Here is a 25,349-nt window from a genome sequence, read left to right as displayed (position 1 = left end):
CCTCCTCCCGACGGAGTCGCGTTCCCGTGCCCAGGGCTGGAGGCCCTCCTGCCAAACTCCGATCCTGCAGAGAGGTGGCTCGGAAGGCCCGCTGCCCGCCCCGGAGAGCGGGGCCAAGGTCCCTCCGAAATCCAGTCTCCCCCAGCCTTCGGTGTTTCCACAGACACCGCCCATGCGGTGTTCCTGAAGTTGGGTTAACCTTGGGTCGACCCCCGTCCCATTCTTTAATTCAGCAAGCATTTAGGGACACTTCCTAGCAGCTGGATGCAGTGATGAACAACGCAGGCACCGTCCCTGCACCTCAGGCTCTGGCAGCAGAGGCAGCAAGGAATGACTGTGGCGTGAGGTGTGCTAAGGGATAAGGGGTGGGCAGGTGGATCCCACTTCGTTTGGGGGTGCCCGACCTGCCTGTTGAGCAGGGGGTCAGCCTGGAGATAGGTGAATCTAGAGAAGATGGTTTGGTCTTGTCTTGATCCAAAGGTCGGAAGCCACTTGGATTTCAGAACACTTATTTTTTTCGCCCTATCATTGTCATTCATTAACAGCTTTATTGAGGTGTAAATTACAAACTATAAAATTTACCCCCTTAGATGATTTTTTTGAAAAAGTCGTACAACCGCACAAACGTCACCACATCCGGTGTCTGTCACCCAAAAGGATCTTTGGTGGCCCTCTGCAGTCAATCCCCGCTCCCATTCCCAGCCCTAGGCAAACCCTGAATCCGCTGTCTCTATAGTTTTGCCTTTTCTAGGAACTTCATATCACTCGAATAGTACAATAGGTAGTCTTTTATGTCATCAACTTCTTTACTTAGCTTCTTACGTTTAGATGAATTTTTGAGATACATCCATATTGTTGAATGTTTGTTCCTTTTTATCGTTGAGTAGCGCAAATAAGAAATAAACACTAAGTCTTTGTCCCCAGTTCCTAGCACACACCAACTAAAACCCTTGGAATCTCCGAAATGATGAGAGTGTCTTTTGTATGCTAATAAGATGACGTCGCTGGGGGGGCCCTAGATAGCTTCAGGATGTTGGTTGGTTGCTTGGAAGGCAGATAATTGGAACTTTCAGCCCCACACTGAGGGAGGTGAGAGGGATTGGAGGTAGGGCTACCTACCAGTGATTTAATCAATAATGCCTACATAATGGCGATTCCATAAAACCCCCTGAATTATGGGGTTCAGAGAGTTTCTGGGCTCATGAATACATGAGGTACTGGGGGAGTCCTGGCAATTCCATATGAATTTGAGGATTGATTTTTCCTTTTCTGCAAAAAAAGGCCATTGTAATTTTGATAGGGATTGCATGGACTCTGTAGATTGTTTGGCGGAGTATTGTCATCCTAACAATATTAAGTCTTCTAATCCATAAGCAGGGAATGTTTCCATTAATTTAGGTCTTTACCTTTTTTCAACTGTGTTTTCTAGTCTTCTGTGTACAAGTCCTTTACTTCCTTGGTTAAATTTATTACTAAGTATTTTATTCTTTGGGATGCTATTGTAAATGGAATTATTTTCTTAATTTCCTTTTTGGATTCTTCATTGCTGGTGCCATTCTAGTCTTGATTTGCATTTTCCTGATGACTAATGAGACAGCATCTTTTCATGTGCATTAGCCATTCAAGCATCTTTTTTGTTAAAATGTAATCTTTATTCTTAATCTCCAACTGCATTTCCGTGAGTGGAGAGGGGGGGAGAGTACCTTTGTCTCTCAGATTCCTTTCTTCTCTCCTTCCCTTTCTCTTTACTTTTCATAAGGAAGTGGAGGGGTAGCACGGTGCGGGGAGTTTAACAGATGTCTGGTTCATACTCTGCCCCCACTAGTTGTATGACCTTTGGGCGTGTTATTTCTCTTTGAATTTTTTCAAGTTCAAAATAGGGTGTTTTGTTGAATAAACGGTTATTTCATTTGTTACATAAAATGAGCCAAGGTGCTAGACCCTAAAATACCATCTGGAGCAAAAGAGACACCAGTTGCTAGTCCCAGTAGGCTTCCCTGCTAATGGCCCTTTCCAGTGAATGTGAAATCCCTACTGGAATTAACACCTGAGTGGGGGGAGGGAGGCCACACAGAGAGTCTAGAGCACAAGAAATTGACCAGAAGCCCAGAGAAAGCTTTTCTGATGCCCCTGGGGCTTGAACTGATCGCAGATGTTAGCTAGGCAGGCAGGTGAAGAGCATCCCGGGGAGTAAGAACAGCGCGGGGGTGGGGGTGGGGGCGGGCTGTGGGGGTGGAGTACAGCAGAGGACAGGTGGGTTGACAGCAGTGTGAATGAAGGTCAGAGGGCAAACGGGGAGTGTTTCAGCAGAAGGATTACAGATTCACGTTTATTTTTCAAAGAGGTCCTTCTAACAAAGTGCAGTTTAAGAAGAGAATGTGGGGCTGAGTCTTGAAGTACTGGAACACTTACTGTCCACCTACATGTCTATCAGGATGTGTAAGCAATGACAGAGAGGGGCTCAAGAAGAAATGATCACACAGAAGTCAAAGGCTGCTGAAAATTACTCAAGGAAAATGAGGACTGAAAAAAAAGCCTGGATTCAGAGACCAGAGGCCCTTGACAACATCTGAGGAGCCCCCAGCCCAGCTGCCCAGCTCTCAGAGCCTGCCTGCCAACTCCCAGCCCCCCGCGGCTACCACCTCAGGACTCCTCTGCTGGCAGATCCGAGCAGTTCTCTCTCTTAAGCTTCTTAGGAGGATCCCTAGCAGCTCTCCTGGCTGCACGCACTGCATCATGAGTGCAGGCCACCTCAGCTGACCCACCTCACCCACCTGGCTGCTTGGGAGCCAGAGGTACCTACTGGGAACCAGCACGAAGGCAGCCTCATGCCGCAGCTAGGTGCTACTCTTAAGTCAGACACCAGTTCCTTTCACAGCTCCATGACTTATCAACATCTTGGTGAAAGATACAACGCTGTTTTCCAATCTGTTCAAGTTTGATTAAATGTGACAGTGAACCATATATCAAATCTCCCACCAACAGTATCAGCTATCATAGGTTCATACACATTCATTCAGTACTTGTTTATTGTGCCAGGCAAATGGGGAACCCAATCAAGCAAAGAATAGATGTTTTGATGGGAAAGGTAGAGGGCACCGGGTATAGAATTGGACAGATGGGGAAACAAAAGTCGTACCCAACCCAGTCTTGGTAGGGAGGGGTTAGTTGTCCTTTTTGGCAAGATCACTTGTTGCCCCGTGAAGATGGTTGCTGCCCCTGGCCAAAGAAGGCTTGTCCTGTCCTTAAAAGAGAATATAATTTGGTTGAGAAGGCAAGCACAGAGAAACAGTAAGAAAAATGCATAGAAATACTAGGCGACTGTCACACTGGCTTTTTTTGCAAAAAGTTCTAGCTTGTCAATCCCCAGTTTCCAAATATCCCCATTGTACAGAGGCCCAAAAGCCACCCCAGGACTGCTGGAGTATCTTGTTCCTCTCAAGGCAGGGGGCAGCCCTGGACCCCTGCTGCTTCATAGGGCCTTCAGAGGCTGAATGCCTTCTCACCCTGAAGAGAACACAAGTCCTGACCAGCAGGGGCCTGGGGACTCTGCAAATCCTGTAGCTGGAGAGGTGGCTACTAGGGAGGAGGCTGCTGGAGCTCCCCGGCTCCTCTCAGGCCCTCCCCCTCTGCTCAGCTCGGCTATAAATAGCTTGCTGGTTTCCAGCTGGGGATCTCCCAGCCCTGCAAGGAGCAAGCACCGCCTCCTCACCCTGTGCTGCCCTCAGCCTGAAGTAGAAGCGGGTGGTGGCTTGGGTGGGGGGGAGGGGAGGGCAGGAACCAGCACCACGGGGAAGCTGCCCTCTGGACTACATTACCCACAGTCCTAGATCTTAGCTGGGAAGAGGCTGCTGGGGACTTGCAGCCTAAGGTGGGAGTATGGGGCCAGAGTCGTCGTAGGCCCTGGGTGTGCAGCCCGAACGTGTCACCCAGTTTCTTCCCAAATCTAACCCCTCAAACCTTCAGTCTGGGACCTTAGAGATCATCTCTCCATGTACCCAATCCGCAGGCATTCAGCCAACCTAGGTATTTTTTGGCCTTATTAAGTGTGTGTGTGTCTGTCTCCACAAGTGCACACCACCAAAAACTGGAAGTTGATGAGTGATTTTATTCTGGATCAAGCCCAGAGACTACCTGGAACTAGAAGCCCCTTACCTGGCATATTCCAGACTTGGTTTCAAGCTCTGAGCTTTGCTTTCCCTGCCTCACTGAGGCAGAACAATTAAGACTGGTCCAACGGAAGGACTGCACCCTGATGGCAGTTGCCTCTGGAAGAGCTGAGGAGCGGGTTTCCAGAGCTGCTGCCGGGTAGGCTCCGCTGAAGTCTGGTCTCTCTCTCTCTGACCTTTGTTCATCTCTTGGCACAGAGCAGGGTAACCACGTGGCTGGACCAGGTTTAAGTCCCTGGAGGCGCTGCAGAGAGGGCCTGTGGGGGCTTGCTGGTTCCTGCAGTGGATAAACCAGAGTTGCCAGGCTGAGCAAGGGAGGCCGTTGTTGCTGGTGGGGGTACCTGATGTGTGCTGCTTCAGGCCCCAGCCCCCAGCCCCCAGCCCCACTGCGGGTGTACACCTGCCCCAGCTCTGGCTGTCCCCATGCCATCCCTCCAACTTTTCCTACAGAGTCAAACTATGCATGTGTGGTTCTGGGGTTCATAAAGCTCTGGACCACAAGCAGCAGCACAGGTGTAGACGTTCGGGGCCTAAAGTCAAGGACCCTTGTCCAAGGTGAAAAGGCTCTGCAGTTGGCCTGAAAACGGAGTCCTTTCCTCTCCCCTCGCCCAGATTCCGCAGCTCTCACCGAGCGAGGCACAGGAATGCAAAGATGGGTAAGACGGCACCGCAGTCTCAATACACGAACGCTGTGGTCGGCGCACGGCAGGCCTGCGGGTGGGGGTGGGAAGACTGTCCGGCCGGCCAGACGTCTGGTCGCGTAAGGGGTGAGTAGCAGTTGTGCCAGATCGGCGTGGACGGGTACTCCGGGAGAGGAGCCAGTTTGAGGAAAGGCAGGAAGGACCGAGGCACAGCAGGGGGCGGGAGGTACCCGAGGCCAACGCGCGATACCCAGGAGGAGAGGCAGTAAGGCCGGGGCAGGAGCGCCCGGGCCGCGCGTTCCCAGGGCCGCCGGCCGCCCCCTCCTTGGCGGCGGGTCCCCGGCCGCCGGCTCCCGCCCACAGCAGCCCGCGGGCCGTCTGCCAGGCGCGCGGGAAGGAAGCGCCTTGTATGGGCCTCGGGCAGGGAGGAAGCGCCATGTAGGGTCCCGGAGGAAGCGCCATACATGGCGAGGGGCGGGCCGCCCGCCCGGGATAGAGCCGCCTTCCGTCGCCACCGCCCACGCCCCCCGCCCGGGCCTCCCGGCCCCTCCGCGGCCGCGGCCCGTCCCCAGCCCACCGCCTCCCCCACCCCCCAGCTCCTGCCCTGCCGCGCCCTTCGCTCCCGGGCGCCAGAGCCGTGAGGCTGTGGGGGCGGCCGCGCTGCGGGGCTGCCAGCCCGGCCTGGGCGCCTGGTCCACGGAGTCCCAGCTCCCACGCACTCTCTCTGTGGCCTTGGGTGAAACACTCTAGTCTCTGACCCTCGGTCTGTCTGCGAGGGTTGTGGGAACAGAAGGACGTCGTACCCGAAAAGCGCCTCCCGGACTCGGCCCCTGGGGAACCTGGATGAAGATCTAAATGGGAGCTGATGGCTTTGGAAAAGAACTTTCCAGAAGAAAATAGGGCAGCCTTAAAGTCTGGAGTTTTCCCTTCCAGGGTTCAGATAGAGGGGGTCCAATCCACCTCCTTCCCTTACTAACTGGTTGATGCTGGGAAAGGTGCTTACCGCCTCTGAACTCGGGTTCCTCATCAGTGAAATATGGTGATGACCCTTATCTGCAGGGTTATGGTAATCAAATGGAATGGGGTGTGTGTGTGTAAAGTGCCTGACATGGAGAAGTGCTTAATGTCAGTTGCTCAGTCCTCTGAGCACTTGCCCAGGTGTGGGGGTGGAGAGAACGGGAGGTGAAGAGCTTGAGTGTTTTGCCTTTCTTTCTGGAAGGCCTGCCCGCCTGGGGGAGACTCCGCCTCCTTTGGCATCTCTGTGGCCTTATTGACAAAATTTGATACCTTTGCCAGATGTGGGTGTGTGGCCCTGATACCCCTTCCTCAGTTCTGCCACCGCCCCCATGAGCCTCCGTCCCTGCCGGCTGCTCTCCTCGGCCTGCCCCGGAGCGCAGGGGACCTGGACCTTGTGGCACGGGCACAAAGGACCTGCAGGGAGCTGAAGTGCCATCGCAGCCAGAGCCTGGTATCTGGGGCACCGTCCCCTCCCACGCCTGCTGTCGGTACCACACCCGCGCAGAGGTGGGGATCAATCTCCGAAAAACATTTACCAATCCTCCCTTGTTCGCCCTGCGCCACCCTCATCAGTTCTGCCTGTCCTGGAGTCCCACTTAAACCTAACCCGAATCTTCCTGCCTCAGTTGCAGCCCATCCTGCTGAGCTGCAGTTAGCAGCTCTTAAGAGGTTCCAGGCAAGTTTGTGGACACACACAATAGATGTGTGTCACCCACGGCCTTGTTCCCTTTCATCCTTGTTGGGCCAGGAGGCTGTCGTTGGCATGGTAACCTTCCCTGTAAAAGTTTCAGCCCTCAAGGATGTTTTTCAATTCCAGCAGGGACATTGCTCCTTCCCCCCACTGTAGTTCACAGGGTGACATGTAGCTGTGTCATCTGGCCTCCCCCAGAATGGGGACGTCTTACTGGTGGCACAAAAGGACTGGTTCATGGAGAGCAGCAAAGGGCTTAAGGGAGATGCTGATCAAATCTCTGAGGATCAGGCCCCTACTGCCCTGTGTGCTGATCCCCCGGCTGCCTGGAGAAACCAGTTCTGAGTCCCAGAATATTTAAGGAGCCTCTCAAGATCTCATGTTGAATGATAAACACACTTCTTTACTAAAACCAGGCACCCAAGAAGTGGCATGATGCCTGGTCCTTAATTCTGTAGAATAACTTGAAGCCTCCAGAATCTGGTGATTTTTCTTCTCAGTCCCTCTGTGGAATAAATATTTATTCACCATCTCCCATGTTCCAGTTTCCCATACATTCTTTCAACTAATTCTTCCCAGACTCCAGTGGAGCATTCTAAGGGGGTATTAGAACGCTCACTTTGCAAATAGAGAAACTAAAATTTGGGCAAAGATCTTAAGCAACTTGACCAAAAGTCACCTGTCTGCTGTGGCTGGTGGCATCAGGACTGGAGCAAACGCCTTCAGAGTTCCAATTCCATACGCTTTCGACTAGGTCCTGTGTTCCTTTGTATCTGCTACTGTGCTGCTGAGAAAGAAACCCTTCCCACCAGGTCCCAAGGCATTGCCTTTCTAGAAGGTCCTCAGAAGAAAATGGGCATCACCGTGAGGCATCCATCTCCGTGGTCGTGGCCTCCTGGGTGGCCCTGCATGACAGCGCAGCGGCAGCGTCCTGAAACTTGAGGCTCCCCTTGCCAGCTGCCTTGTGCCATCACGGAGTTTCCCCTGCAGAGGGCAAGCTGAGGGGAAGTGGCTCCCAGCTGCCAGCTTCATCGAGGCTGAATTGCATTACAGCCAGCCCAGCTTCCCTCGGTCCCTCCAGAGGAGCGCATTAGGCTCCCCCGCAAGAGGGAGGGGGAGAGAGACTCCGAGGGAAAAAAGGAAACTTCCATTTCTTTCCCTGGCTGGGAGCCACTTGCCTTCAAGCTGCCACTCATCTTGTACGTGGGGGAAATTAATACAGATCCTCTTGAGGTTACAGAAGTCTCTGGAATGAACCCTGGGGCAAAAGCTTTGCCAGGTAGAGGCTCAGGTAGGAAAGCCCTGGGTTTGGTGTGTGGCAGGGAAGGAGAGGCGGGTCTCAGGAAGGAGAGAGACCCCTGGGTCTTCCCCTCTCCTTGTGTGCTCTTCTCGCTGGGTGTCATTCTTTTTTCTGCAGGATTTCCATCCAAAAAGGTGAGAAGAGTGGAGTCCTGGCAACTGGAACAGGGTGAGGACTAAAGCAGCAGGAGGAAGGCGAGATCAGGCTGTTACCTCAAGCCAAACAGGGGGGGTATTGATAGTATTACTAATACGTATAGTGTGTAACTGCACCTCATTTATGTCATTCCATCACCGCCCTCAGGTAGATCCTGCTGTTATCCCTGTTGCAGAGGCAGGGAGACCAGGGTTTACGGGCCCCTCAGCATAATAGCTCCCGATTAACCGGAGTGGCTGGGCACTTACAGACACTATCTCATTTAATCCTCACAACAAACCAACGAGATAGAATCATTATGCTGACTTTCTTTTTTGTTGTTGTTGTTTGATACATTTTTTATTGAAATATAGTTGATATACCATATTGTATTGGTTTCAAGTATACAACATAGTAACTCAACAGTTATCCACATTAAATCCTCACCCCAACTAGTATAGTTACTATTTGTCAACATAGAAAAATGTTACAGAACTAATGACTATATTCTCTATGCTGTACTTTCATTCCCATGACTAATTTATATTGTGAGTGAGATTTTGTGCCTCTTTATCCCCTTTACCTATTTCACCCACCCACCCCAAGCCCTCCCCAGTAGTAACCACCATTATGCCTACATTCTGCGTTCTGCCAGTGAAGACTGAGGCTCAGAGAACTAGGGGACTTGTCTGTGCTAAGTAAGTAAGTGGCAGAGTGAGGGACTAGAATTCCATGTGAGATTCCAGAGCACGTGGCCTTGACCACTTGGTGGCCACCAAGGCTTCGCCTCTCCTTTCGGAGTTCCTGCTAACATAGGCGCAGACCACACAAAAATCTGCCCGTGTGCTCGCCACACAGGTGAAAAGCCAGCCAGGAGTGTTCACTGCATTTAGTTCAGAACTTGCCAACAGAGTGTTCTTAGGACCTAGACAGATGGGCCTGGGTGGCACGGGCTCTGTGTCGTGGAACTCTGGCACTCCCCAGTTCAGAGTGCCCTGGCTGCCAGGTGCTGGGAGGTGGGTGGAATGAGGAGTGACTGCTAGCAGGTATGGGGTTTCTTTCGGGGGTGATCATAATGCTCTGGAATTAGTGACGATGGTTGTACAACTTGAGAGGGCTTCAGTCCTTGAGATTTCCCTAAGAACTGCAGAAATGTATACACTGAACAGCCCTCAGGAGGTCTTCTGAAGACCCAGGGAAGTGCTCGTGGAGAAGGGGATGGGGGCCCAGGCATTTCAGGCAGGGCCACCAGAGAGCGGCAGCCTGTGCAGCCGGCCAGCAGCTCCCAGGGGCCTTTCTCAGAGGCTCTGCGCTGTTCCAGGCACAGCCTCTGCCTCCGGGCTCTGGGCGTGGGGCGCCCTTGGAATCCTGAGTCAGAGGCAGGTTCCACTTCACTTTCCCTGGAATAGTGAGTCAAGGATGCAGCAATCAGTTCATCTGGAGCGAAGGGGTCCTGGAAGGTGAAAAGGAATCGTGCTCATTTCCTCCCCTACCATCCTTTTTATATTTAAAACGTTTTATTTATTTTTTTGTTCCACTATATGTGATGCATGTTTGTTGCAGAAAATGCATGTAATGGAAATAAGATTGATTAGTGTGAGCATTCCTTCCTTTCTTCTCTCCTCTTACCCATCCACCAAAATGTTTCCAACCCAGCCCCCAATCCCTCTTTCCAGTTTGGGGAATTTGCTCCTGGCCAGCCCAGTTCCTGGATCTTTTGCCTGTAGAATCAGAATTGGGATGGGGAGAGGGCACTGGTGAGAGAGAGAGAATGAGATGTAGAGCCTCACAGGCTGGGAGAAGGAAGGACACGGGCAGAGAGGCTGAATCGAGCTGTATAATAAAACAAGGAAGCAGGGCAGGGAGAGGAGAGACAGGAGGAATTTTATGAAGCATTGCTGTGGGGCACTAAGTGGATTCCCTGTAATTCCCTAACTAGAGATTGGAATCACTCTTTATTTTCTGGCTCCAGGATCATAATTTATTATTTGCATCTTCATGTAGAGCCTTGACCATGTAGAGACCCAGAATTCATTAGGGTTCCATACAGGAAAGTACAAAATACCATTATTTGACAAATCAAAGGAACAGTGAAGTATTTATCTTGCCTTTTTTTTTTTTACAGCTATGATTTACTCTAAATTCTTTATTGAAAAATTCTGGCTCATAAATGCAAACGGAATGAGAGAATTACAAAATCACCATTTTGTAACCTCTAATGAGATAGTGGATTTAGGTTAGCATCATCAATTATCAGGGATTCCTAAAACTATTGAGTGAAAGAGTGAGGACTTCATAATGCCAATAATATTTGAACCTATCAATTAATTCTAACATCCCAGCAAGACCACCCAAGAGAATAGAAACCTATACATAATGTTCACAGCAGCAGCATGACTCATTGTAGCCACAAGTGGAAGTAATCCAAGTGTCCACAACTGATGAATGGATAAACAAATGTGGTATATCCGTACAATGGAATATTATTCAGCCAAGAAAATAATGCAGTACTGATGCAGGCTACAATATGGATGAACCTTAAAAATATTGCACTGTGTGAATGGAGCCAGGCATAAAAGGTTACATATTTTATGATTCCATTTATATTAAATGTCCAGAATAATCAAATCTGTAGAGATAGAAAGTAGATTAGTGTTTGCCAGGTGCTGGGTGGTGGGTGGGATAGGGAGTGACTGCTAACAGGTGTGGCATTTATTTGGGGGGTGATCATAATGTTCTGGAATTAGTAGCAATGGTTGTACGACATTGTGAATATATTAAAAAACATTGAGTTGTACACTTTAAAATGGATAATTTTATGTTATGTGAATTATATTTCTGTTAAAAAATCATATCTAGGACATAGACAATCAAAAATGATGTGCCTCTCGATACGTTGCAATAGTAAGCACATAGCATCACTCAAAAGGCAAACCTGAAGCTGGTCTATCTTAGGTGCAACAACCAGTTTATAGAAAATTAATGAGCTAGAAAGACATATTAAACATCACATGGGGGGAAAGAACAATACATTCTGCCGAATTCCAAAAGTGGGGAATTCTTCAGGACAAATAACCTGGCTTCTTCAATAAATAAATAACAAAGGGAACTATTATGGATGAAAAGAAACTTTAAAGACATTATCAGCCAAATGCAAAATGTGGTCTTTTTGGGGTCCTGATGCAATCAAAGAAACCTTTGAAATACTTATAATGATATATGCTTAAGTATTTAGAGATGAAATTATATAACGCCTGGAATTTGCTTCAAAACAATCCATCGTGTGGTGGCAGAGAGGAAAGAAGGTAGGACAGACCTCCTGTGATCACAAGATCACCTGTGAATCAACAGTCACTGAGCTGCTGTGATAGATGCAGAGGGGTTCAGACACTATTCCCTCCTACTTTTGTGTTTGAAAATTGACACAATAAAAATCAGGACACTTGATTTATCCATGAAATTAGAGCATATTTAGAAGTTATATCTTATTTGAAGGGAAATGGAGCTAAGGTCAAATAATTGAATTTGAAATGGCACCTAATTAATTGAAAGCTGAAATTAAAGAGCATGTATAAAATCTGAAGTTGACCAGCCCTTATTATTATTATTATTATTAACATTACTGTTTTTATTGCTACAGCTAAATTAGAAGTGGAGTGGGGGACACCACGACCCTCCCGAGGAGGCAGGGAGCAGTGCAGCCTTTCAGGCACCCGGAAACCTGGTCAAGCTAAGGCATCGGCCTTCTCTCTAATGCCGATTGAGTCCCTATTGCCAAGAGGAACAGCGCAGCCTCCCCAGTCTGGCCCTGACCTGCCTCGGCCGCCGTCCCCTCCTCTCCTGGCTTCTTGGCCAGGCCGCCACTGAGTCACTGGCTCCAGAGCAAATTGACTCCGTTGCCTTTGCTCTCTGCCTGCAAGTCCTTCTCCCGTGGGCCCCCACCCCAGCCTTCCTCACCCTGTTCCTGTCGGCTCCTCCTTGAAAGAATGTCACTCCCCGCTCTGCGCGTACTTCTAATACATCACACTGTACGGTAATTATTTATTCTGAATCTCCCACCCAATCCTGTGCTGCCCCAGACTCTACTTTGTTTATCTCTGCATGCTCAGGGCCTGACGTAAAGTTGGTATTAGATGGATGTTTTTTTGGACAACAGGCTGAGGAGGCGACTGAAGGAGCAGCATAGACTTCGGGTGGCCCTGGGCCAAGCAGCCCCAAGAAAGGTGCCCATACTTGGGCTTTTCCTTCTGAGGTGTGCCCACTGAGTGAGGGTGCCACAAAGCAAACAGTCTGACCCACAAATAACCAACAAGACCTCCTGGTTAACACCAACCCAGTAATAAGAAGAAAGAAATTTAAAAGAAAGGCTTTGAGTGCACTAGTATGCATGAATTTCATATTGGAAATGGGCTAGAGAGAGAATTCAGTGATGGGGGCAGATCTCAAAGAGTTCTCTAAGAGCTGGTTGATGGAGCTGGGAGAGCTATAAAACAATGACCTTTTCTGATTTTTAAAAAATCTAGCCTCAAAATTTAGAAGCTAGAAACAGTTCACTGGTGCTTTTATCCTTCCAGCCCCAAGACAATCCACCTACAGGGAATATTAAACAGCCAACTTGTGTCCATTCAACAGAGAGCCTAGAGCCATGAGGTTTAGAAAACCTTGCACTCTTCTTTAACGTCTTATAGTCAAAGGGACAGATCCCTGCAGAGGACCTTCCTAAAGACCCCTGAGATTCTAGAAGATAATTATTTGCTTATCTAGTCATTTCTTCTCACAGACTCCCTGTGCACCTCCTGGGCCAGCTTATCCATAGGAAGCACTCTGCTGATTTGTTCAAGAGATGAGGCCCAGTCTGATTCTCAGCAGTCTGGTTATTGTGTCTGAAAAGGTTCTAGACTGAGAAGCTACTTCTGAGGAGAAATGGGCTTCCAAGGAGACTGAGATCATTTTCTCTGAGGAGGGCACCCACGGAAACATTGTGGAAATGGCAACTTTGGGGTTTGTTTGGGAGCCATATAGGCACCCTGGCCCAGGTGGGCAGCCTGATTCACCTGGGTCACAGGGATGGGAGAAGACAGTTCAGGATATGAATATATCCACCCATTTGCCTCCCCAGATTCCTTAAGATCCTCCCTCAAAATAAGTCTTGAGTGAGAGTCTTAGGAAGGCCTCCACCCCGATGATCCCAGGGCCTGCTCTTCAGCCTCCGGTTTACAAATAAGCACCACAATCTTAGAGGGCTGTGTCCTCCAAACAGAAGGGTGGTCGGAGCGCAGGCCTGCGCAGCTAGCAGGAGAGGGGGCCCAAGAGGGGCACCTCCAGGGATGGAGGACAGGTCTGCAGGACGGATGAACGCTAGGAAGCCCACCTGGAGAATGGGCACTCAAAGACAGGGAAGGAAAAGACACTTTAAATCTAGCTTTATTGAGGTATGAAAGACTTAAAAATAGCTTTGTTGAGGTATAATTTACCTACTGTAAAATTCATCCATTTTGAGAGTACAATTCAATTTACAAAGTTGTTCAAGTATCACAATCCAGTTTTAGAACATTTCTATCTTCCCCCAAATAAGCTAATTTTCAGTCACTACCTACTCTTACCCCCAGCCCCTGGAAACTACTAATTTGCTCTCTGTCTTTATAGACTGCCTTTTCTGAACATTCCAATATAAATGCAATCCTACAATATGCACCTAACTTTTTATCATAATATTTTTGAGGTTCCTCCATGTTATAGCCCACACCTGCATTTTGTTCCTTATTATTGCAGAACAGTATTTCACTGTTTGATATGCTGCATCTTATTTATCCATTCACCAGTTGAATAGACATTTGGATTGTTTCTGCATTTTGACGATTATGAACAATGCTGCTATGAACATTCATATACGTATCTTTGTGTGAAGATATGTTTTCATTTCTCTTGGGTAGCTTACCTAAGAGTGGAATTCCCGGGTCATATGGTAAATGTATGTTTAACTTTACAAGAAACAGCAAAACAATTTTCCAAAGTGGCACTTTTTGATATGCTCACCAGCAATGTATGAGGGTTCCAGTTCTTCCACATCCTTACCAGCATCTGGAAAGGATTACTGTTAGGGATAATTTTCTAAATAAGTGAAGCTGCCTCTCCCCACCCCAATCCCCACACAAAGCGAGGCAGGCAGCTAGTGCCAGTTTATCAGAATCGGGAACACAGACCAAGGCCCACCCTCTGGTCTCAGCTGCCCTTTGCCCTCTCAGGCTGCTGCCCATCCCAGGCTCCCTGGGCCCAAAGAGGAGAGAGGAAAGTTGTAGTGACAATACTATTGCAGAGCTAAGAGGTGGGAATACGGTAGGATAGGGTTTGTAACAACTAGAGAACAAGTGGGGCCCATGTTCTAGAAAATCCCTCTGGGGAAAAGCCCACAGGAGATACTAATAAAAGTCAAATGTACAGGTTAACCTCTCAGGACTGGTCTCGGGGCAATTCCCCACACCATCTGAGTTTAGTTCCCTCCTCCTCTTGAGGTAGGAGTACCTCATGAATGCATGGCCATCCCACCCCACCATGTACCTGTCTTCCTTAGAAAAATACCACCAAGGACTTACATGCATTTGCCAAGCTGAATAGATAATAACAGCATACCTTTCTTAGCACCAGACATCGCATTACCAGGAAGGTATAAACAAATGGGAGGGAGTTTGAAGTAGAGTGCTAAAAATGACAAAGAGGCAGGCCCCGTTTACATGAAGAAAGATTGAATGAAGCAAATTTTTCAGGAGGATGGGCCTGACTCTGTGAGTGTGGAGGGGTGATGGGTGATTATTGCTTTGAGTAAGAGTGAGGTGAGTAAATGGGATGTGTGGGAAGAAGGAACCCCAGTGAAGGGCTTTGGAGTAAATGGGAACACCCCCACCAAAGACTGGTCTTCCGATGTTCACAGCGGCTTTATTTATAATAACCCCAAAGGGAGCCAACCCAAATGACCCTCCACAGGTAGAAGGGTGGACCAATCATGATATTGCCATACAGTGGAATACTATGCAGCAGGAAAAAGGAGCGAACTATTTATACTCACTACAACACATGAATCTCAAAATAATGATGTTAAGTGAAAGAACCACCCAGACCAAATTAGTACTTCCAGAATTCAATTTACATGCAAATCCAGAAAAACGCAAACTGCCCTATAGAGTGACAAAAAGATCAGTGGTTGCCTGGGAACAGACATGACAGAAGAAAGATTTCTAAGGGGCACAAGAGAAGTTCTGGAGGTGAAGGATATGTTCATTATCTTAATTGTGGTTATGGCTTCACTTGGGGACACATATGTCAAGACTTATCAAATTGTACACTTTGCATATACATCAATTGCACCTCAATAAAGTGTAATAATAAGAAGACTAAAGAACCTAAGTACTGAGGAGGATGGCTTGTTGGAGACAGCACACTGAGAAGGGGGATGAGATAGAGTTTCTTGGATCCAAGGAGCTGAGTCACCAAATTGCCCTAAGAGAACTTCTCAAGTAAACTCTGCCTCAGAAATCTTTTCTAGATTCTAGCAATGGGAAAAGGAATATGGGAAGACAAGTCACTGAAGTGGAGGGCTAGAATTGCTATTTGGGTGCAAAGATCTTATTAACATCCAGAAGCTTCTGGGTAGAATGTTGAAATCTTTTTTGCTTGGCACCTGATTCTTTTACACCTGGCCTCATTTCCCTTAGGACTACTGGGACCTCACGCTGCCCAAACTTCCCCTCTCAGGGCCCAGAGAAAAACAGCAGGGATAGGGAGAAAGGTAGACATTGCAGGGAATACCTCTGACCCAATGGACCCATTTCTGACTCCACTGCTTCCTAGGGTTGAGGGGCTCTGAGGGAAGGGGGATGGGAAGAAGCGCACCTCAAACCCAGCCTGGCAACAGGCTAAGTAAGCTCTGCCTTTCTGAGTGCTTAGAATCTTTCAAAATAGAAGAGGCTAAACATTCCTTAAATTCAAGAGAGGGGTACTCTCCGGTACTAGGAGTCCTTTGGACCTGGTTCTTTCTTCAAAATCTAAACCTGCCCTTGGTTGGCTGAGTTCCGGCCCCTCTCCTCTTCCACCCACTCCTCTCCGTCCTTCTGCGCATCCCTGCAGCCCTAGACAGCGTCCCCAGGTATCAGTCACTACCTGGGTCCTTTCCCAAGTCAGCATTTACAGTGATTGTGCTTTCGTCACTACTGCCCTGTGCTCCTGGTTTTAGATTTCCCTCACAGGAGCAGGAGTTAAAATGAACACTTTCCTTTCTCTTTATACCACAGGATTCTGAAATGGGGTGATTTTTAAATCTTTGCCCTATTTCAACCATGCAAAGAATCTTGAGTTTCTACTGTCAGAACCTAAGAAACCCTAGTGACAGGACTAATAAAAATTAGCTAGTAGGCTTGGTAGAATTTCTCAACAAGCCATCTGCATCAGACACACCTGGCATGCTTGTTATCAAGACCCATTCCAGGATCCTGTCCCAGACCTCACGAATCAGATGCTCTGGGAAAGGGCTTGGGCATCTGACTCTGAGGCACTGTAATAGCACAGAAGACCTTCTGCTTTAAAGGAACAGTCTCTTTGCTCCTTGTTTCATATTTTATTCTTGCCATGTTTTGTTTCTTGGGAGTCTGTGGTGAGAAAGAATGTGTAACAGGCATAGGCTTGCGTTTCTGGGCCTAGAATAAGGTGGGGAGGGGCAGGTGGGGCTGGGAAAAGTGTGCCAATGCAAATATTGTCCCATCAGGACCTGGTAGTTTTGCTGCCAGGAGGCTTGCTGGGATGTGTGCTTTGCAGAGAAGGTGGCTTGGTTTCCCTGCTGCAGACTGAGGAGTCTGGTGTCATGGGAAAGGGCAAAGCTCAACAGTGCTGGTGGTTGAGGGCTGGAATGGACGACAAAGACTTAGGCCAATGCTACAGGACTGCTGGAGTTCCACTGGCTCCAGGAGAGGCGGGGGTGGGTCACCCGGGAGCCTTCAGAGGCAGGAAAGGAGTGGAGGCAGGTTAGACCTTGACTTCCCTCAGGCCTGATGACCATCCTGGGTAGAGGGGATACTTCAGTGTCCTTGATTTGGGGGATCAGAAGTTGGGAGGAGACCCAAGGTTTGACAATCCCAGGGCAGCAAATCTACTGCACCATCTGACCAAGGAATGGTGGCAGCTGACCAGTTCCCAGAAGACTCACATCCGAGTTGGAGGTAGTGCGTCCATTCAGTGACCCATCTGGCCACCAGCACCCTCCCTGGTTTACACACAAAGCATGTCTCAGGTTGATTCCTATTTACCCTTTCCAACTCTTTTTCCACCTTTCCCAAGCCCCTAGGCGGGTTGGGTGTCCTCTGCACTCCTGTAGAGAGCCCTATGCTTGCTCACGTTCTATAATGTAACACCATGTGATGATTTTAGGCTTACATCTCCGTCCCCCGACAATCCGCATTGTTGCAGCCAGCTGCCCACCTCTCGCAGTGTAGACAGATGCTCCTGAGCCCAGGACTGCTCCAGCAGCGAGTGCAACTCAGGGTGCCGGGCCAGAGGAATCTAGCACCGCAGGCCTCCTGCACAATGGGGACCGACTTGGTCTGGATGGAAACCCTAGACGCCAGGCCAGCCTCCTGCCCACTGTGCCCTGTGTCCCAGGAAGCTGCCAAGGATCACAGTGCCAGCTGGCAAGATGTAAGATTTCTTCTTGGAAGGATTCTTGGCTTGAGAGCTGGCCCTCACCTCTTCCAGCCTTCTTTGGTGCCCTCAGGTGTCTGGGGAATGGAGGATGGGAGGGAGAAGCTGGGTCAGCCCAGCTTTGCTGCGGTCTCCCAGAGCCTTTGTGCCCACTCCTTTCTCCCTGAAGGATACAAGTTTTCCTAACTTGGGTAGAGATGGGAGGCAGCTGGACATCTGGGCACAGGACCGTTGCACTGCCTCTGGCCTTTAGCTTAACTAATACAAGATAAGGCAACAGCCCACCAGAGCAGGCTCACTATCAAGAAGGAGACCCACACCGAGTTGTCAAAAAATTCCCTCCACTGACAGTGGTCATGACTCTGAGTGGAATACCCCGTGTCTCTGTAAAAACCCCTCGAATTGCTTGATAGAGGTGGCTACTGCAGAGCCCTCCCCTTAGCCCAGGAAATACACACCCAACCACAGCTATTTATTTTCCTTTTAATTTTTCTGAAGGATATACACCACATATCCCATGGGCAATAAAGCGCATTCAATGTGTTTATAAGCCAAACAGTCACTTTGTTTAAGCAAACACAAAGTAAAATAAAACCACAAAATAATGAACGGCATGTTCATAACATACAAAAATCGCCGCCTACTCAGTAGGTAACTACAACATTCCAACTCCTGAATATATTTATAAATTTACATTTTCAGTTAAAAAAATAGACTTCTGAGAGTTCAGATTGTTTTAGATTTTGTGTTCTTACATCCTGGAGAACCAAGACTCGGCTTAGCCCTCTCCCTTAGTTCCCTCCCAAAGCCTCTCCCGAGTCATCACTCCTTGCCCCCCTTTTAAGGCTAGGGGTGAGCACATCCCTCACGATTGCACATGTCAAGCCATCAGAGCAAGGTGCATCACACAAAAGGCACCAAGACGTGAAAACTTTTTAAACCAAAAAGATGAAGAAAAAACTTTCAAAAAAAAGAAAAACCAAACCATATTTTGGCACATGTGAGAGTATAGTCAGGCAGTATTTACAAAAAGGTTAACGGAACATCACTCTAACACATGCTCTGAAATACCGAGGACTGCTGTTTCAAAAAAAGCTTCAAACTTAATCACAGCATCATCACAAAATAAAGGATCACCATTGGTTTGCTTGGCTTTTCTTCACCGCCCCCCCAAAGTAAGGACCTAACTCCAAATAATACAATAGAATATGCAAATTATCTTCACATCAAGAGTACCCCAAGAAAAACAAAATCCGTGGCACAGACACTGTACAAGGGTGCAGGGCTGGGCTCTGAAGAACCCAAACCCCGTTTTGCCAACTCGGCTTTCGAGTACTGAAGGGATCGAGGGTCAGGCAGACGATGGAGATGATACTGAATGATACATCCAATTCCATGCAAGTCAAGTTCTTTGGCTGGAGGTGGAGAACTTGGACATGGCTGTTCCAGGCAGCTGAAGTCAAAGGTAGTAGGAACCGGGGAGGAAGGGGAAGTGGGCAGAAAGGATCGCTGGCCAACAGGCCTTCCACACCGACCCTGGGGCCGAGCAGGGGGAGGAAGGGGCTTTGAGAATCTCCATCTGACCGAGGAGGATCTCCCTCCCATGGCCGTCTCCTCGCCCTGTCGTCTGTCTCTCAGGTTTCTTTTTCTCCAGTTTCCCTTTCTTCCTCCTTCCCTTTAGCAAATTTCAATCGTCCTGGGAGAAAAGGTGGTCGACATGTCCGAGAGCCCTGTGGAGGCGCTGAAGGAGTTGGGGACAGCTGAGGAAGGGAAGCTGCTGACCTGCGCTGGGAAGGCAGGGGGGACCGAGGAGTACGTGGCGGCCACCGAGGGCGAGGGGAAGCCGCTGTGCACAGGGGACGGGTAGGTCGAGGAGCCAGGAGAGGAGTAGGAGGTGGGCACAGGGGACGGGTACGAGGTGGTGGCTGGGGACGGGTACGAGGTGGCCACCGGGGATGGGTAGGAAGGGAGGGACGAGGTGGTGGGAGAGGCCACCACAGCTTTGTCCGCTTTTTTGTCCTTCTGCCGCAAGTGAATCTTGGTGTGCCTCTTGCGCTCGTCGCTCCTGGCAAACTTTCTCCCGCAGATGTCGCAGGCGAAGGGCTTCTCGCCGGTGTGCGTGCGGATGTGGGTGGTGAGATGGTCACTGCGGCTGAAGTTGCGCATGCAGATGCGACACTGGAAGGGCTTCTGGCCCGTGTGGATGCGGATGTGGCGGGTGAGTTCATCGGAGCGGGAGAAGCGTCGGTCACAGGACTCCACGGGGCAGGCGTAGGGGCGCTCGTGGGGCGGCGTCTTGCTGGGCCGGTTGGGGTACTTGCGCATGCGGCTGGGTTTGATGAGCTGGGACTGGTAGGTGGTGTTGAGGGCCTTCAGGTCCTGGGAGCCTGACTGTGTGGCAAAGGCCTTGATGGTAGAGAGCGGTGTGAGGGAAGGCTGCTGGGCACGGCTCTCCAAGCCCTGGAAGGGCTTCTGGTCTGCAGTGCCCAGGCCCAGGTCCCCCTGCTGCTGGGGAAACAGGTAGTCAGGGATCATGGGGACTTGGAAGCCACTCTTGGCAGCAGGGTAGGCAGGAGGCGGGTACTGGAGCGCGGTGCCTGCTGAGCCGGGAAACGCCTGGCTTTGGGGCTCCGGGAAGATGTCGGTGTTGGGTGTGGGGAAGGTGGGTGCTGCGGAGTATATGGGGCTGCTCTCGTTGGACTGCACCGCGCAGCTCAGGGGTGGGCTCTGGGAGGCAGAGGAGGCGGCGGAGGCCGCTGGAGACGGTGCTGAGGACGAGGTGGCAGGTGGGTTGGTCATGCTCACAAGGCCGCTGACCAGGCTGAAGAGAGGCTCAGGCCACAAGGTGTTGCCACTGTTGGGTGCAGGCTCCAGAGAGAAGCGGCCCGTGTAGGTGATGGGGGGCAGCCGAGTGGTTTGGCTGGGGTAACTCGTCTCCACCAGAACCTTCTCGTTATTCAGAGAGATGTCAGGAAAAGACTCTGGCAGAAGGGAAAGATGGGAGAGGCCTGGTTACCGGAGAGCAATCACCGGAGGCGGAGGACCCAGGTTGCCAAGCAAGAGGTCAGGCGGGCTACCATCGACTCTCGAGCCGGTTAATAATTGATAGCAGCAGATTGCCATGTTCCTGGACCCGCTCCAGCGACAGAGCCCATTACAACAGCAGCTGACGCAAATACGGAGAATCCCCCTCCACTGCAGCGCCCAGCACTCCGCAGCGGCGGCTGCGCGGGCGAGGGATTCCCGCCAGCACGCCCTCGGCCGCCGCGGCTACTGCGCGCCCCCTACCCGGGGCTGCCGAGGCAACCCTGGCCGCGGATCACGGCCCTTCCTTTGGGACAACCGGCAGGCAAAGCCACCCTTTCTGGAGGAAAGGGGTGCTCAGCCCTGCTCATCAAAACAAGCCCTCCCCCCTCGCCACCCCACCCACCCACGCAGCCCCCGAGCTCTCCATCCAAAACGAAAGCTCGGTCCTCCGCGTCCCGCTAGGGCCGGGAGGGTGGAGGTGGGGGAGCATGTCCCGAAGCTTCCCTCTAGCACATGAACCGGGAATGTGAGGAACAGAAGGGAAACCCCACCGGCGCCCCCGAGGTCCAGCAGCCGTGCTGCGGTGATGGGGCGCTGCAAAGGCCGTGGGGGTAGAGCTGGACGCCAGGATGGTGACCAAGGGGCTAATCCGAGGCGAAGGCCACCGCTTACCTGCGGTCAGATGCTCGTAGGGCTGCTCGCCCGCCTCCCCCTGAGAGTTGAAGGCGCCGCTGCCGTGGCTGCCGCCTCCTCCACCTCCACCGCCCCCGCCGTTGCTGCTGGTACCGCCGCCGCCCTCCGAGGCTCCGGTGGCACCGAGGAACTGGGGAGCCCCGTTGCTCAGCAGCATCATCTCCTCCAGTTTGGGGTAGTTGTCCATGGTGGGCGAGTGAGGAAAGGAACCGAAGGGGTCGGAGATCTGCAGCGGGGACATCAGCTGCATCTCGGCCTTGGCTGCGGCCATCCCAGGCACACAGGCTGGAGAGCTCGTGTTGGGGCGGATAGGCGCAGCCCGGCGCCGGAGCTGTGGGGGGACACTCTCGGGGGCCTTGCCGGGTCACATGCGGGGCGCGGGGCACACTGTGGAGAGCGCAGGTAGGGTCCCCAGGCTCGCCTTCGCCGCCGGCCGGTGTGGACGCGACGCTGCAACCCAGGTTGGGGTAGGGGCAGGTCCTGCGGCGGCGGCAGCTGGCGGCGGCGGCGGCGGCAGCTGGCGGCGGCTCCCCGAGTTCTGCGCGCTGGGATCTCTCGCGACTCCCCAGATCCGCCTCTATTTGAAGGGTCTGGAACTGTACGGGCCCGCCCCCGTCGTGACGTACATGGCCATATATGGAAAGCAGGAAGCCCTAATATGGCAAGACCGGCCGGGAGGACCCGGAGTGACGTGCAGTGCCCTGTCTCAGAGAGATGGACACTGCCGCCTCTCATCCCAGCCCTGAGCCGCCTCCCTCACCCTGCGCACCCGGGCCTCGAGAAAGGTTAGCGCTCGAGCCGTAGAAGGGGACTCCCAGGCCCGGGTGGCTCCAGAGTTCCCGGAGTTACCCCCGCCCCTTCCCTCCGCCTTCTTCCCTCCTCCCGGAGCCGGAAGCCGCCGGGCCATATCGGGCAGCTCCAAATAAGGTGCTGCCCAAATTAGGGTTGTTCCGGCGGGGGATCCTTCCTGCTCCTTATATGGCGTTTCCGGGTCGCTGCTTGCTGCTCCCGGGCTCCCTCCCTCCTCGGTGGTTGCCAGCCGGGAGCCCAACGCTCGCAGGAGCCGGGGACACCCAGACGGAAGGCTCGGGATGCCTGGCGCTAGGCACCCGCTGCTGAGGCGGCTCCGCGGTGGGGACTGAGCTGGGGAAGCCCGGCCCGGGGCGGGGGCGAGGGCGAGTCAGGCCGGATCTTCGCCGCAGAGGCCTAGGGCCCGCCCTCCCACCTCTGAGACCGTGGGAGAGGGGCGGGAGCGCAGAGTTGGGGCGGCCGGGCCTGCCGGGGCAGAGGCCGCCCAGGAGAGGCGGAGCCTTGACCCCTGGCCTCGACCAATGGCACTGTGCCTTTCCAGGTGTCACCGGGGAAACTGAGGCTAGGAAGTAATAAACCAGATAGTTTCTAGGTCGTCGTGCACTGTGTTGGGTTGCCTGCTGCTTCGCCATCTAGCAATGAAATGGGTCTCTTGGGGCCTGGGGATCCCTCTGCACCACCCAGAACTGAAAGGCTGTTCTCTGATGCCCACTGGGGAAGAACCCACATGTGGGTGACCGGATGAGGGAACCTGATTGCCCTGGGAGAGACCAGAGTCCCCTTCCCACCGGGAGCTGGTGGTCCTTGCGGTGGTGGGAGATTTCCCCAAGTTTATCCAGAGCAGGTGGAGGTGGGGCGGGCAACGCGGGAATCTGAGAAGGGGGCTTCCCTACGGGCTGCTTGGGGACCCCAGCCTGGCGCGGAGAGGACCTGCTTGGTGCTGCCCCCTGGAGGTCCTCGCTCCATCTCGTCCCCCGGGCCCCTTCTTGCTTCCCCTCCCGGTTCTGGCGCTGGGCGCGGAGCCAGGCCGGGAAACCTTCGATGCAGTGAGTGCGAACTGAGCAGGCGCGGGAGCCGGGGCTCCTCCCGCAGCCCCCGGGGAGCCGCCACCACGCGGGCGCCGGGGACCCAGGCGGGGTCACACACCACCCTCCCGGGGTCAGGCCGAGGGCGGGGGCGCGTGGGAGTGGGGAGGGACGGGCAGGCGGAGAGATTCCCGCAGGTGAGGCCGCGAACGGGGAAGCCCTCCCCGCCCGGTTCCTGCGCCCCAGCCCCAGCAGTCAGGTGCGCACCCCAAAGAGACGAGGATTCCGAGACGGAAAGACTCCTGCGCCAGCTCGGAATCCAGGGGAGGTGCTGTTTTTCTAAATTTAAAAGGAAAGCAGAAAGGGTGGGGGTTGGGGGAGGAGAGTACTGACACCAGGAGGGAAGGGAGCGGGTCAAGGTCTCCTCGAACGCAGCCTCAGGAGGTCCAAGTTGGGAGTTTAAGTTGGGGGTTCTGTCTCTCCTACACACACACACATTCTTACAAAAATATACGTAAATATTCCAGCAGTCAACCAGTACCTCTTTGTATCTGTGCTCTAGGTCTGAGCTACCGACCCCAAATTCTCCCCACCCAGACAGGGTAGGTGTCCTTCAGGGGCAAGAGTGATACACTGCGCAGAGGCCTCCTGCTGGGCAGGAGGGCCAGACCCGTCAGGGTCAGAGGGCCTTGTTTCTGAGTGCCCATTCTGCCACTCCCTGGTGGCACCACTGCTTTTTGCATCTCTGCTTTCTTCAACTGCAAAATAAAACGAATGTTAATGGTACCTACATGGAAGGACTGTTGTGAAGACTGAAACTTATATGGGCTGCCATCTGTGAAGTTCCAAAGCAGTGCGCCTGCCTTGCAGTTGGCATTCAATAAACAGTGGCTATTGTTATTTTCAGGGGCCTACAGTTCCACCCATCCTCAGCCTCCAAGCAAATCCCAGTGACCCTTTTCTGAAAACTTGTACAGAAAGGGAGAAACATTCCAGTTCTAACACAGGGACATTGTCCTGAAGAGCTAATCTGACTCCTTGCTGCAGTAGAACATAACTTTCTAGAGCAGAATTTTTCAACCTTGACTGTGTAGCCACTCTGAGCCACTCATGCACCCTGGAGAATCACCCACCTGTGGAGCTCTGACCAAAAAAAAAGAGGTTTAACTTTAGACGAACTGAATCATCTTCCTGAGCTTGAGATTGCCAGAACTGAGCAGGTACCTGGTCCTAGGAGACTTCCTCAGTCCCTGGGAAGCTCCCCAAACCCCAAGAGGACGTCTTCCTCCCCAACCAAGACACACTGGTCCAAGGTACAAGTTTACCTAAGGTATCTTCAGTTCCCTGCTGAAGCTGGGCACTGGAAATTCTTATAGTCTCCATCTGTTGTACATGCCCGACATCAATTCCCCTATTTTTTTTCATAACTGCGCCCCAGCCAGTGATTTCCTTTGGGAAACCACCCCAACCCATGTGGCTGGGGAAAAATGACCCCATCCGAGATCTAGGAGAGGGTATGTTGGCTACACCTGGCCACGCATCGAGATAATTCGTTTCTGAGCAGTCCCTCTCCCTTGCCCCGGTGGTTGAGTCACGATGGGCACACGACCCTAACCAGGCCAATGAAAATCACTTCTAGGACTTTTCCGGGAATTCTTGAAAAGGGGAGATTCTCTTTGCCTGTTGGCAGAAGCCAGTGGAATGTAAGTCTGGGGGCCATGGGGCTGGAGAGCCTGCCTGGGAACGAAGGCAACGCAGAAAAAATCAGAAGAGATCTCTAGGCAGAAAGGAAGTCTCTGGAGACAGCCTGGGCCTTTTAGTTATGCAGGCCATGAATTCCTTTTCTATTTGATAAAACAAAGTAAGCTCATTTCAGTTTTGTTACGACCCAACAGGTTCTGATTAATACACCCATTATCCACAACAACAAAAACCTTTTCTGAGGACTTTCTATGGGCAAGGCGCGGCCCCTAAGGGCCTTAACAGTTGCTTACAACTGGGTAGAAGGGAGCCGGGATTCCATGTTATAAGCAAATTAAGAGTAAGAAGCAGTGCTGTTAACCAGTTATGCTAAAGCACAGAGGGAATAAGAGGAGGAAGAGATTCCAGAGGACTGGGAGGGGGGCAGGGATGATGGAGAGATTTTGAAGGAGAAAG

The 25,349-nt window shown here is 51.7% G+C and overlaps 2 protein-coding genes across 2 annotated transcripts; both read right to left on the bottom strand.

The window, feature by feature from the left end:
• Window positions 1-3,007: 3,007 nt before the first annotated feature.
• Window positions 3,008-7,489, bottom strand: LOC108398229 (uncharacterized). The gene is made up of 4 exons (XM_073221482.1): window positions 7,382-7,489; window positions 4,798-5,541; window positions 4,156-4,446; window positions 3,008-3,239 (listed from the first exon to the last, which is right to left on the bottom strand). Exons 1-4 carry the CDS (start codon window positions 7,487-7,489, stop codon window positions 3,165-3,167), a joined length of 1,218 nt encoding a protein of 405 aa, XP_073077583.1. The 3' UTR covers window positions 3,008-3,164.
• Window positions 7,490-18,106: 10,617 nt separating this feature from the next.
• Window positions 18,107-21,928, bottom strand: EGR1 (early growth response 1). Its single transcript, XM_017662077.3, has 2 exons — window positions 21,337-21,928; window positions 18,107-20,618 (listed from the first exon to the last, which is right to left on the bottom strand). Exons 1-2 carry the CDS (start codon window positions 21,626-21,628, stop codon window positions 19,315-19,317), a joined length of 1,596 nt encoding a protein of 531 aa, XP_017517566.1. The 5' UTR covers window positions 21,629-21,928; the 3' UTR covers window positions 18,107-19,314.
• Window positions 21,929-25,349: the final 3,421 nt, after the last annotated feature.

The sequence above is a fragment of the Manis javanica genome, chromosome 14, assembly GCF_040802235.1.
Source record: "Manis javanica isolate MJ-LG chromosome 14, MJ_LKY, whole genome shotgun sequence".
NCBI classification, from domain to species: domain Eukaryota; kingdom Metazoa; phylum Chordata; class Mammalia; order Pholidota; family Manidae; genus Manis; species Manis javanica.
Note: the sequence above shows the minus strand (reverse complement) of the source record. Positions and strands in the feature narration are given on the sequence as shown.

Coding starts and splice junctions, on each gene's coding strand:
- LOC108398229 (XM_073221482.1), bottom strand. CDS start 7,489: ATGGCACAAGGCAGCTGGCAAGGGGAGCCTCAAGTTTCAGGACGCTGC. Junction 5,542..7,381: donor ACGGAGATGGATGCCTCACG/GTGATGCCCATT, acceptor GTTTCACCCAAG/GCCACAGAGAGAGTGCGTGG. Junction 4,447..4,797: donor GCATTCCTGTGCCTCGCTCG/GTGAGAGCTGCG, acceptor TATCCACTGCAG/GAACCAGCAAGCCCCCACAG.
- EGR1 (XM_017662077.3), bottom strand. CDS start 21,628: ATGGCCGCAGCCAAGGCCGAGATGCAGCTGATGTCCCCGCTGCAGATC. Junction 20,619..21,336: donor CTACGAGCATCTGACCGCAG/GTAAGCGGTGGC, acceptor CCCTTCTGCCAG/AGTCTTTTCCTGACATCTCT.